Source organism: Thalassophryne amazonica, chromosome 1 (assembly GCF_902500255.1).
Source record: "Thalassophryne amazonica chromosome 1, fThaAma1.1, whole genome shotgun sequence".
Taxonomy (NCBI): Eukaryota; Metazoa; Chordata; class Actinopteri; order Batrachoidiformes; family Batrachoididae; genus Thalassophryne; species Thalassophryne amazonica.
Genome location: NC_047103.1, coordinates 91,543,164 through 91,555,500, shown reverse-complemented (window position 1 = coordinate 91,555,500; position 12,337 = coordinate 91,543,164). Strand labels below are relative to the sequence as shown.

Sequence of the window (12,337 nt, the reverse complement as noted above, 5' to 3'; positions counted from 1 at the left end):
AAGAAACTGAAAAACCACCATTCAGATGGACAGAAGAATAGCCAGAATGGCAAAGACTCAGCCAATGATCAGCTCCAGGGTGATCAAAGAAGTGACAATTGTAATTGGGATTTGGTTGTGCAAGTGGAAATGTTAAAAAAGTGTTTTTCACTGCTGTAACCATAATATTACAGGCTTATCAAGCCTGAAGGTCAAACTGCCCAACTGTTTTTCCTCCAGAGGGATCTGTTTTGGCCTGGGGAACATTGGCTGTGTCTTATCTCATCTCACAAAGACAATAAACTGCTTTTCACAGGACTGAAGCATGTTCCATTCCCTCCCCCCACCCCCTCCTTCCCCCATCAACACCCCCCTTTCTGGCGCCTGCTAACGTCACTCCTTTGGTGGGGGCGGTGCAGTTTTAGCTGCAGCCCACGCCCCCCCCCAAACTGATGGCGGTGCATCTCAGGGTTGCTGCCTGACCTTCACCCACTTGCCTCAATCTGGATAATGGACTTCTTCAAACTTAGTGCACATAAACAATGTCAAATGTGTATGTGTTGCCTTTAATTCTGATGTGTGCCATTATTAGGGTAAAAAAGTAATAATTGTGGACTAATTGTTGTCTGAGGTAACTGGAGTGTAAATGTAATTTCTCCTCTGTGAGATCAATAAAGTATATCTAATCTAATCTAATCTAATGTTTATAGGAATTGTCAACTGACAACCGTTAACTTCAAATGTGAGTCAAGCTTTATAGTCTTTCTTAATGCCCTCCCATAGTTCGTACTACAGGGACGTCTTGTAGTGTGAGCGGAGCGCATACGATAGGGCCACAGGTTTTTCTTCCACTTCCCACCTATTTCGTAGCCCCATTTTTGGAAGATTCCTTCAAAACTTCAACTTTCCAGTACTCAAAATCTTCAATATTTACATTGCTGTCAGCCCTTATCATGTGTTTTGGGCAGTCATGAACTTTGACCTGGTCAAGCATGCACCGTGCGTACGGAGATGGTGAATTGGCTTATTGTTTTTCGTCTCTGAAAATGGAGGGAATATGTTTAAAATGGCTGTAATTCCTAAATAGCTTTTGTTAAACCCTTGAATTAAAACTGAAAGTCTACACTACATACATATGTTGAAATCAGAGGTGCTCAAATTCTTTATTTTGAAGGGTGATAAATTAATCTGTAGGGATATTGTGAATCTTGGAGCAGAATGCACAGGTGACATGAACTTACAGAAAGATGTGGTCTTGATCATCCCCCTCCTCCTTTATTCTTTTATGTCATGTATTGTGTGCAGGAATTACCCACGACTCTACTATGACTTGCTATTTACTGTTCCTCACACTAATGTGTCAGTGACCATCCTGATGATCGACACAGTGGTGCTCTGTGGAAACACTGATGACCAAATCCAACCCAGAGGACCAGAGGATACCCGGGCATCAGAAGAGCAGTGGGAGTGGATCACATCTAAACTGGCCAGCGGCAGGTGAGACACCAAAGATGCATAGCTGCTGAGATGCCACAAAGTAATTATGCAACTAGAGCCAGAATGGGGCCCTCTAGTAGGCCCTGGAGTTTTGCGGTAATCAACAACACTTAAAAAAGAAAAAAATTAAACAACTGAATAAATGATGAATTGACAATTTTACGCATTTATATTGGCATGAAATCAGGTAGACTTTGTTCTCTATCATAATAGTGGACTCAAAAATGAGCTGCATGGATGGCACAAATCCATTTGGTGCGCTTTGCCCTTCAAACAGCAGGAAATTCCAGTAAAATTGGGGTGCAAAGATCCTGGATTTACACAGCTCATTAGACATGGATGTGTTGCAGTTCCCACATAATAATAAATGTACTTCAAAATGTACGAGGTCTGTCCATAAAGTTACGGTCCTTTTTATTTTTTTCAAAAACTATATGGATTTCATTCATATGTTTTTACGTCAGACATGCTTGAACCCTCGTGCGCATGCGTGAGTTTTTCCACGCCTGTCGGTGACGTCATTCGCCTGTGAGCACGCCTTGTGGAAGGAGTGGTCCCGCCCCCTCGTCGGATTTTCATTGTCTGGAAATGGCGGAATGAAAAGGACTTTTTTCCCATCAGAATTTTTTCAGAAGCTAAGGACGGTCGGTGCGCCGCGCTCCGAGGTCGCGGCACAAACCACTGGATCATTTCTAAGCTAATGGCTCTGTGGATACGAGACCGTCGTGTGCTCTTTCTCTGGTTATCACAAGAGCTGGACATCAGCCATTTTCCGGCAGATTTCACTTTTAACAAGAGATTTTGTCATGGAAAGCCGCGCGGAGGCTTCGCGCGTCACGACCGATTCGCTGATGAAGCGAGACAAAGGAACACCTCCATTTCGTAGTGTTAGAGGACAAGTTGGGACATGTCCAGCTCTCCACAAGTTCTCTTATACTCACTCGACTGGTAAGCACTGAAAGCCGAGATAGGCATGTCCAAACTTGTCGACTGGCACCTGTCCTTTCAACGGGAATACACCAGGCGTACAGTGCTGTGATTTCAAGAAACTAGATGAAAGTTGAAGAATTTTCTGTCACATTAATGGATTACATAATTCCAACCAGTCAGAGCGCACAGTGGACAGTGGCCACCAAAGTTCCCTGAAGTGAAGCAGTAAGAAAATTTTTGCAGTGTTCCAGTAGTGATTGCTTTTATTTCAGTTTCACACCTGTCTCACTCCGGGCAGGTGGCGTGAGACTGTAGCCCCACTCCCACCCACCGGCAATCACTGAACAGTGTCATATCACTTTGCATCCTCATAACACAGACCCCATTTAAACCTGAAATAAAATGTGTTTAGGGTTATCAGATTGCAGTCAGACAGCACTCAGTCAGGTGTAAACTGACATGAAATGCTTTGAGGATATATATTGTGAGCCGACTGTTCCAACCACTTCCAAAGGTGGGCAGAGATGCACTGTGACCACACTAAAGAAGTGCATTTCAGAGCCACTGTATCTATTGGTTATGAGAAACAAAGACTTTCTTTTACCATGACCCACTTCTTTTTTTGTTTCCATTTTCTTACCTTTTTTGACTGTGACCTTCTCTAACTGTATATGGCTCAGTACAAGTACTTGTCTTTCTTAATAACATCAACCACCATCTTCCCCAGAATAAAATCATACATGGGTTTGTGAAGATTGTCATCCTCTTCCACCACAGCAAAACTGAGCAAGGGCGAAAATATTTGCTCTTCCCACACTGCTATTTTAGATACAAGTCCAATTACATTTTTTCTGCAAATCTGATTGGTTAATCGTGTGAGATTTCAGATAATAAAATATCGCATAAACGGTGGCAAAATATTCAAACCATTTCACATTTAATGTATTAGTCTGCGTCCTGACTGCACACGCTGCTACGCAGATGTAAATAACTGCATTGTCACCTGAGAGTGACAGAAACTAGTGCAGCGAGGACGATGCCGAACTGCGTGGATTTAATGGTGTTTGTTGTGTGGGCCGCTGAAGAGGAGGTACTGCTGGCCCACCACCACCAGAGGGCGCCCTGTCTGGAGTGCGGGCTCCAGGCAGCAGAGGGCGCTGCCGCCTCACAGGAGCAGCCAGGGTGACAGCTGTCACCCATCACCTGAGACGAGACAGCTGATATCCATCAACAGGGACGTATATCAGCAGGACGGCATCTCTACCTCATTGCCGAGATATCGCTCTACCAAGGAGGTAACGAACTCAGCCAGTTACTCTATTCTAAGAGTTAATACTTTTTGCTTGTGCTCAAGGTCAGCTGAAGACAGTGTTGGACGTGACTAGATAAGTACTCACCTTCCAATCCTTCAGTGTTGTTTTTGAGAAGAGGTAGAGGTGGTGTTTCCACCCTGTGTGTTGCTGGGTGCAGCCGCACCCACACCTGATTGTTTCTGTTCCTTGCCAGCAGTACCAGATCCGACGAGCGGAGGCAGTGGCCACCTGGGGTTCGGGACTTGGCGGCTCCAGTATCCCCGGGGTTCGGTGGCAGAGGAAATCGGGTGGTTCCGGTTCGACTCGGACAGACGTCTCCTATCGTCGAGCCTGCCCACACGACACCTTTGGAATTCGGTTACTGCTGTATTTGTAATCTGTTGTGTTTGTTGTGTGAGTTCACAACAGTAAAACTTTGTGATTTGCCTTTCTCCATTGTCCGTTCATTTGCGCCCCCTGTTGTGGGTCCGTGTTCCTACACTTTCCCAACAGGATATCTCGGCCAACGTCATGGATCCCGAGGGGCGTCAACCGGCTGTTGAACGGCCAATGGAAGAACAGGACGCGCAGGCGTCCGCAGGAGGGGTAATCGGTGAGTTGCAGCGGATCCTCACCGCTTTCACAACTCGGTTAGATTTAATGACCGAGCAGAATGTCCTCCTGAACCGCAGGGTGGAGGCTCTCGCCGCGCAGGTGGAAGCACGCCCTCCGGGCGCCGCTGCGGCTCTCCCTCCCGTAGACCCTGTGCGTAACATTGACGTTCCACTGGTCGTTCAACGACCCCTCCCACCTTCCCCGGAAGCATACATAAGCCCCCCAGAGCCGTACGGAGGCTGTGTGGAGACGTGCGCAGATTTCCTTATGCAGTGTTCGCTCGTCTTCGCACAGCGTCCAGTTATGTACGCGACTGATGCTAGCAAGGTAACTTATGTAATAAACCTGCTTCGCAGCGAGGCACGCGCTTGGGCTACAGCGCTCTGGGAGCAAAAGTCACGGCTCCTTCAGACATATGATGGGTTTGTGAGGGAGTTCAGAACCGTGTTCGATCACCCCAATAGAGGAGAAACCGCTTCAACTGTGCTACTGTCGATGAGACAGGGGCGTCGGAGCGCAGCTGCCTATGCAGTCGACTTCCGCATCGCGGCTGCGAGGTCCGGCTGGAATAGCGCTGCCCTCCGCGCCGCCTTTGTAAACGGACTGTCATTGGTTCTTAAGGAGCACCTGGTGGCTAAGGACGAACCGCGGGATTTAGATGGGCTCATCGATCTTGTCATACGGTTAGACAACCGGTTAGAAGAACGTCGGCGGGAATGAGACGAAGGGCGTGGCCGGGCACGCGCCGTCCCTCTCCCTTCCGGTTCCGACCGCGCTCCGCCTTCCCCACGCTCCACGGCCCCTGCGCTCCGTGGGGCCACAGCTCCCCCTACTGATGAAGCTATGGACACGAGTAGGGCAACATTTAGGGCACCAGACGCACAGAGGAGACGGGCCCACGGAGCCTGTTTTGTTTGTGGTGCGATAGAGCACCATATGAGGGACTGCCCCCAGCGGTTCAACTCCAACGCCCCGCCCCTAGAGACTGGGCTAGGGGTGGGCCGAGACATTCACGTGGGACACACCCACATTGCCACACGACTCCCAGTCACGATGCTTTATGAGGACTCAACCCTGAAGGCCCCAGCACTGGTGGACACGGGCTCTGAGGGGAATCTGTTGGACAGCAGATGGGCCAGGGAGATAGGGCTCCCTCTGGTGGCGCTTACCTCGCCTGTACAGGTTCGGGCACTAGATGGCTCCCTACTCCCTCCGATCACGCATAAGACACCACCTGTAACTCTGGTGGTGTCAGGAAATCACCGGGAGGTGATCGAGTTTTTTGTGACTCAGGCCACCTCCCGTGTGGTTTTAGGATTTCCCTGGATGTTGAAGCACAATCCCTGGATTGATTGGCCGTCCGGGGTAGTGGTTCAGTGGAGCGAGACCTGCCATCGGGTGTGTCTAGGTTCCTCGGTTCCTCCCGGCTCCCGAGCTAAGGAGGAGGTCAGAGTCCCGCCCAATCTGGGGACGGTGCCGGTGGAGTACCACGACCTTGTCGACGTGTTCAGCAAGGATCTGGCTCTCGCTCTTCCCCCCCACCGTCCGTATGATTGTGCCATTGATTTGGTTCCGGGCAGTGAGTTCCCGTCCAGTAGGCTGTACAACCTCTCACGGCCTGAGCGCGAATCAATGGAGACCTACATCCGGGACTCGTTAGCTGCCGGGTTGATCCGGAATTCCACCTCCCCGATGGGCGCAGGTTTCTTTTTTGTGGGCAAAAAAGATGGCGGACTTCGTCCATGCATTGATTATAGGGGGTTGAACGAGATCACGGTTCGCAACCGATACCCGTTGCCCCTGTTGGATTTGGTGTTCACACCCCTGCATGGAGCCCAGATTTTCACCAAGCTCGATCTTAGAAATGCGTACCACCTGGTTCGGATCCGGAAGGGAGACGAGTGGAAGACGGCATTTAACACCCCCTTAGGTCACTTTGAGTACCTGGTCATGCCGTTCGGTCTCACAAACGCTCCCGCGACTTTCCAAGCGTTGGTTAACGATGTCTTGCGGGATTTCCTGCACCGGTTCGTCTTCGTATACCTAGACGATATACTCATCTTTTCTCCGGACCCTGAGACTCATGTCCAGCATGTACGTCAGGTCCTGCAGCGGTTGTTGGAGAACCGGCTGTTTGTGAAGGGCGAGAAGTGTGAGTTCCACCGCACGTCTTTGTCCTTCTTGGGGTTCATCATCTCCTCCAACTCCGTCGCTCCTGATCCGGCCAAGGTTGCGGCGGTGAGAGACTGGCCCCAACCCACAAGCCGTAGGAAGTTGCAACAGTGGGCGTCCCTGGAGGCCGACGTCCGGGGTTACATCCAGGCCTGTACCACCTGCGCCAGGGGCAAGGCCGACCACCGCAAGACATCAGGGTTGCTACAGCCTCATCGCCCCTGGTCTCACATCGGCCTGGATTTTGTCACGGGCCTCCCGCCGTCCCAGGGAAACACCGTCGTCCTCACGATAGTGGACCGATTCTCCAAGGCGGCCCACTTCGTGGCCCTCCCGAAGCTACCAACGGCCCAGGAGACAGCGGACCTCCTGGTCCACCACGTCGTCCGTCTGCATGGGATACCATCAGACATTGTCTCCGATCGCGGTCCTCAGTTCTCCTTGCACGTCTGGAGGAGCTTCTGCCGGGAACTGGGGGCCACGGTCAGTCTCTCGTCCGGGTATCACCCCCAGACCAACGGGCAAGCAGAACGGGCCAACCAAGAGATGGAGCAGACCCTACGTTGTGTGACAGCCGCGCACCCGACGGCCTGGAGTACCCACCTGGCCTGGATCGAGTACGCCCACAACAGTCAAGTATCATCAGCCACCGGCCTCTCCCCTTTTGAGGTGTGTTTGGGGTATCAGCCCCCGTTATTCCCGGTGGTCGAGGGAGAGGTCGGTGTGCCCTCGGTCCAGGCCCACCTACGGAAGTGCCGTCGGGTGTGGCGTGCCGCCCGTTCTGCTTTGTTGAAGGCCCGGACGAGGGCGAAGAACCATGCAGACCGGCGGCGGACCCCGGCTCCTACGTATCGTCCTGGGCAGGAAGTGTGGTTGTCCACCAAGGACATTCCCCTACAAGTGGACTCCCCAAAACTACAGGAACGATACATTGGTCCGTTTAAAATTCTCAAGGTCATCAATCCCGCCGCAGTGAGGCTTCAGCTTCCAGCCTCACTGCAGATTCATCCAGTGTTCCATGTTTCCAGAATCAAACCTCATCACACCTCACCCCTCTGCACTCCGGGTCTGGCACCACCTCCTGCCCGGATCATCGACGGCGAGCCGGCTTGGACTGTACGCCGGCTCCTGGACGTCCGACGGATGGGCCGGGGTTTGCAGTATCTGGTGGACTGGGAAGGGTACGGTCCCGAAGAGCGCTCCTGGGTGAAGAGGAGCTTCATCCTGGACCTGGCCCTCCTGGCCGACTTCTACCGTCGCCACCCGGACAAGCCTGGTCGTGCGCCAGGAGGCGCCCGTTGAGGGGGGGGTCCTGTTGTGTGGGCCGCTGAAGAGGTGGTACTGCTGGCCCACCACCACCAGAGGGCGCCCTGTCTGGAGTGCGGGCTCCAGGCACCAGAGGGCGCTGCCGCCTCACAGGAGCAGCCAGGGTGACAGCTGTCACCCATCACCTGAGACGAGACAGCTGATATCCATCAACAGGGACGTATATCAGCAGGACGGCATCTCTACCTCATTGCCGAGATATTGCTCTACCAAGGAGGTAACGAACTCAGCCAGTTACTCTATTCTAAGAGTTAATACTTTTTGCTTGTGCTCAAGGTCAGCTGAAGACAGTGTTGGACGTGACTAGATAAGTACTCACCTTCCAATCCTTCAGTGTTGTTTTTGAGAAGAGGTAGAGGTGGTGTTTCCACCCTGTGTGTTGCTGGGTGCAGCCGCACCCACACCTGATTGTTTCTGTTCCTTGCCAGCAGTACCGGATCCGACGAGCGGAGGCAGTGGCCACCTAGGGTTCGGGACTTGGCGGCTCCAGTATCCCCGGGGTTCGGTGGCAGAGGAAATCGGGTGGTTCCGGTTCGACTCGGACAGATGTCTCCTATCGTCGAGCCTGCCCACACGACACCTTTGGAATTCGGTTACTGCTGTATTTGTAATCTGTTGTGTTTGTTGTGTGAGTTCACAACAGTAAAACTTTGTGATTTGACTTTCTCCATTGTCCGTTCATTTGCGCCCCCTGTTGTGGGTCCGTGTTCCTACACTTTCCCAACAGTGTTAGCTGGATTAACTGGACTGATTGATGGATTTAACTCAATGCAGCTGATGAGATGGAGAAATCTGTGGGTCTGCTCACAGAATTTCCAGTTTGGCATGAAGACGCTGGTGCTACGGAAAGCTTTGACGAGTTGACCACACCCTTTCATAATGATTCACCGACCGAATTGCTTACAGAAAAATAAACTATGCAAATGCTGGAATTGGATTAAAATGGGAATAACCCCCTTGTGTCTGATGATTTGCGTATGTTAATGCTGGATTTTACGATCAAAAATTGAGCTTTACCAATTAAAACGGCTATTTGAGACACAACGGGGTTATTCCCTAATTTAATCACTTCTGCCAATGAAGTTGGAGGAGGTTATGTTTTCACCCTTGTTTGTTTGTCTGTTTGTGAATAGCCTGGAGCCCACAACTTTTCATATAGCAATATGGTTTTTTTCTCTCTCTTACTGAAGATTCAACTGATTCAATTTTCAAGGTCAGAGGTCAAAGTCAGGAAAAATCTTGGAAATTTGAAAAATCCTCATCTTTAACATTGAATGATTTTTGAAAAATTCATTACTCAAATTTATTTCATATTTGAAAGCGTTATGTAGAATGGTATCCTTTATTGACTGACAATGTTTAATCCAGATCTGATCCAGATTTTGTGGTCATTTAAATTTAACATTGAAAACCCCATTTAATGTATATTTTACATTATATCTTAATCAAACATGCTTCAATCATTCTCATATTTGAAAATGAGGTGCAGACTGGCACTCACTATCGTCTACAAAGTTTGATCCGGATGCTACACCACCAGAATTGGATTGGAGTTCAAATTTTATGCCTGTTGTCTGTTTTCTAGTTATCAGTCCAACTGCCAAAAAGTAATGACAAATTGTGCATAGCAAAGATGACAAATGTTCTGTGAAATTTATCTGACAAAGTATTCAGAAACCAAAAAAGATGAGATAAAAAACACGACATCACCACAAAATGTTTGATTCAAGTGCATGAACTAATACATACTCCTGACTTTTGATCACATCTAATTTAGCTTATGAAAAGTCGCTTCTAACAGAACTGTGACCTTGAAAACTTTCTCCAAAGTAAAAATTTTTGGGATTGGAAACTAGTGTTGGTAGAGGTTTGCGCTGTATGAGTGTGGTGTTCTAGTTTCCTAATGTGGCTGTAATATGTCATCATATTACCACTACCCCACTGCAGGTGACCGGTGATGATACATACATGCAGACTGTATGTGTGTTTGCGAACCTGATCATGTAAGGCTGGGTGTTGAGTGTGGCACTCTCTAAGCAGTAGTAGACTGTGCTTTAAACATGTTTTTTGTTGGTCTAAGGTGCAAACACTTTCTTGTAATTGATGACATCAATGCACAAGCTCTGTGACCAACCACACCCCTTTTTTAGTAGATGGTGTGCATAAAAATGACATTTGTGTTGGGTGGAAACTACTAAAGACACTGCACTGGTTGTAAGATAAGTATATGATATATATGATATATGATAAGTATATATCAAGTATAAGTATATATATAAGTATAAGTATATATATAAGTATATATATAAGTATATATAAGTATATGATATATGATAAATGTATCATAATCAAAGCACCCCACCCCCCAAGAAAAACACGTAATTGCAGTTCTGAAAATCTGAATTTTTAGTCCAGTGAAGTTGTGCAGTGTGTATTGCATGTGTCTCCAAAACACTTGCAAAGCATCACATGTATAGTAAAGGAGCTGATGCACAATAAATACATTTTACTTTTATAATATGAGCACATGTGATATGATGCAGCAAAGTTATTGTATGCAGCCATGTTTCCGTCATCCTAACAGTCATTTTTAATGTTGCAATAAGCAGCATTTTTGTCAAACAGGTAATGACAAACTCTGTGTGGATGTGGGACACTCGTTGGGACTTTGTTGATGTCAGTCACAGGTTGTAGTTGGTATAAAAATGAAAATCATGCTTTGAGTTGTGACTTTGGTCATGTCTATAACATGGTACTTGTACTGTGGCAGGTCAGACTACGTGCTGGTGGCAGGTCATTACCCCGTGTGGTCCATTGGCAATCATGGACCAACATTATGTCTGGTTAAGAGACTGAGGCCACTGCTGAAGAAGTACTCTGTGACTGCGTACATGAGTGGTCATGATCATGACATGCAGGTATGTAGGGTGTACTCAGAGCACCACGTTTGTCTACACATGCACTGATCCACCTGAATGGAAATATTTGGTCCTCAAAAACCTTTCCATCCACCTTTGTTGTGTGTCTCCGCTGCCATCTTAAAACTACAAAGCTAAAGTGGATTATTAAGTCATTCTTGATCATGTTGTGATTGAATCTGACAGGAAATGTGCTTCCTGTGTTTCTGTTCTTCTATCAGTTTATCAGAGAGGATGATGGGAGCTCCTATGTAGTCAGCGGAAGTGGCGTTGTCAGTGACCCGTCCATCAGACACAAAGACAGTGTTCCTCTGTCCTGGCAGCTCTACTCCAGTCCTGTCAATCACACATTAGGAGGCGTGGCCTATGTGCAGGTCACAGAACAACACCTGACGATCAGTTTCATGCAAACAGACGGGAAGTGTGTTTACCAAGCGGAAATGTCAAAGCGCTTAGTCTGAGTTATGCGTATATGTTGTTGTTTTTAATGTTGTTCTGTTATTATTTTGTTTTCTTGGGCAGGGGGAGTTCTATATCACTGATTAGGATTATGCTGTTTTAATATTATGACATATTGTTATTGTTAATTAGGTTCACTGACCTGATGATGACAAAATGATAATTTTGTCATTACTCTGGAACTGAATAAAAAGATTTATCTGTATACAGTACTGCACTCCAACCTGACAATAAACAATGACAATAAACATGTCAGGTATGGGAGCATCCACTGGAGCTGCGCATCACTGCATCCACATTATGGAACCACCTTGGGTCCTGTTTGACAACCACCCAGGTAGACAACTGATCCAACCCTTTGGGCTGGTTGCTTTAAGGAAAGCTTGGATCATATATATATATATATATATATATATATATATATATATATATATATAAATAACAGTGAAGCAGCGATATGAAGTAAGTGGCCGCATGTTTCCACCCTGAAATTTTGGAAGCATAGATGGAATTGGTTCTGAAATATGAACCTATAAGCGAAAGCTTAATCTGCATTTGTGTTGAATCACTGTCCCTGTATGAGGTCATTCCAAACAATGTCACCAACTTATGACAAAAGTTGATGTTTTATATGGATTACTGTACAATTTCACCGATGAGATGGAGCTGAATAGTGACACATTTCAAACCTGTACAGAGTGAGGTTTTATGAGATGCTGTCATCTGCACAAAAAACTTAAAATGGACAAAATACTGAAGATGGTCTGGCTCAACACGTCACATGACAAAAAACAAACAAAAAACAAAACGTAATGCACTGCACAGTAATTTCATGCCATTGTCAATGACAAGAACTGTAATCCAATTTATAAATGTTTAAAGAAAAAGAAAGTTTATATTTACACGTTGTCTCACAGTGCTAAGTGACTATCTGCAGCACCCTGCTCAGAGTGCCGCTCTCATTGGAGCAACAACACACAGAATGTGTCTCTTTCCAGATAGATCTCTTTCAGTGCAGCTTCTTGTTCTGATATTAACACGAAGTTAACACCCAAGTCTTTCATCGCCAAATGTAAATGGTAATCAAACCATTCCGAATGTATCTTATGAACTCTTCCGCATCAAACTCCATCGTGTCAATGTTTACAA

At 47.4% G+C, this 12,337-nt stretch overlaps 1 protein-coding gene across 1 annotated transcript in view; it reads left to right on the top strand.

Moving 5' to 3' along the window:
- Positions 1 to 11,393, top strand: part of acp5b (acid phosphatase 5b, tartrate resistant) — a 38,234-nt gene extending 26,841 nt beyond the window's left edge. The window contains exons 4-6 of the mRNA XM_034172643.1: positions 1,285 to 1,476; positions 10,582 to 10,729; positions 10,951 to 11,393. Coding sequence (XP_034028534.1) covers positions 1,285 to 1,476; positions 10,582 to 10,729; positions 10,951 to 11,190 — 580 coding nt within the window. The 3' untranslated portion in view covers positions 11,191 to 11,393. The remainder of the gene's footprint in view (positions 1 to 1,284; positions 1,477 to 10,581; positions 10,730 to 10,950) is intronic.
- The last annotated feature ends 944 nt before the right edge of the window (positions 11,394 to 12,337 follow it).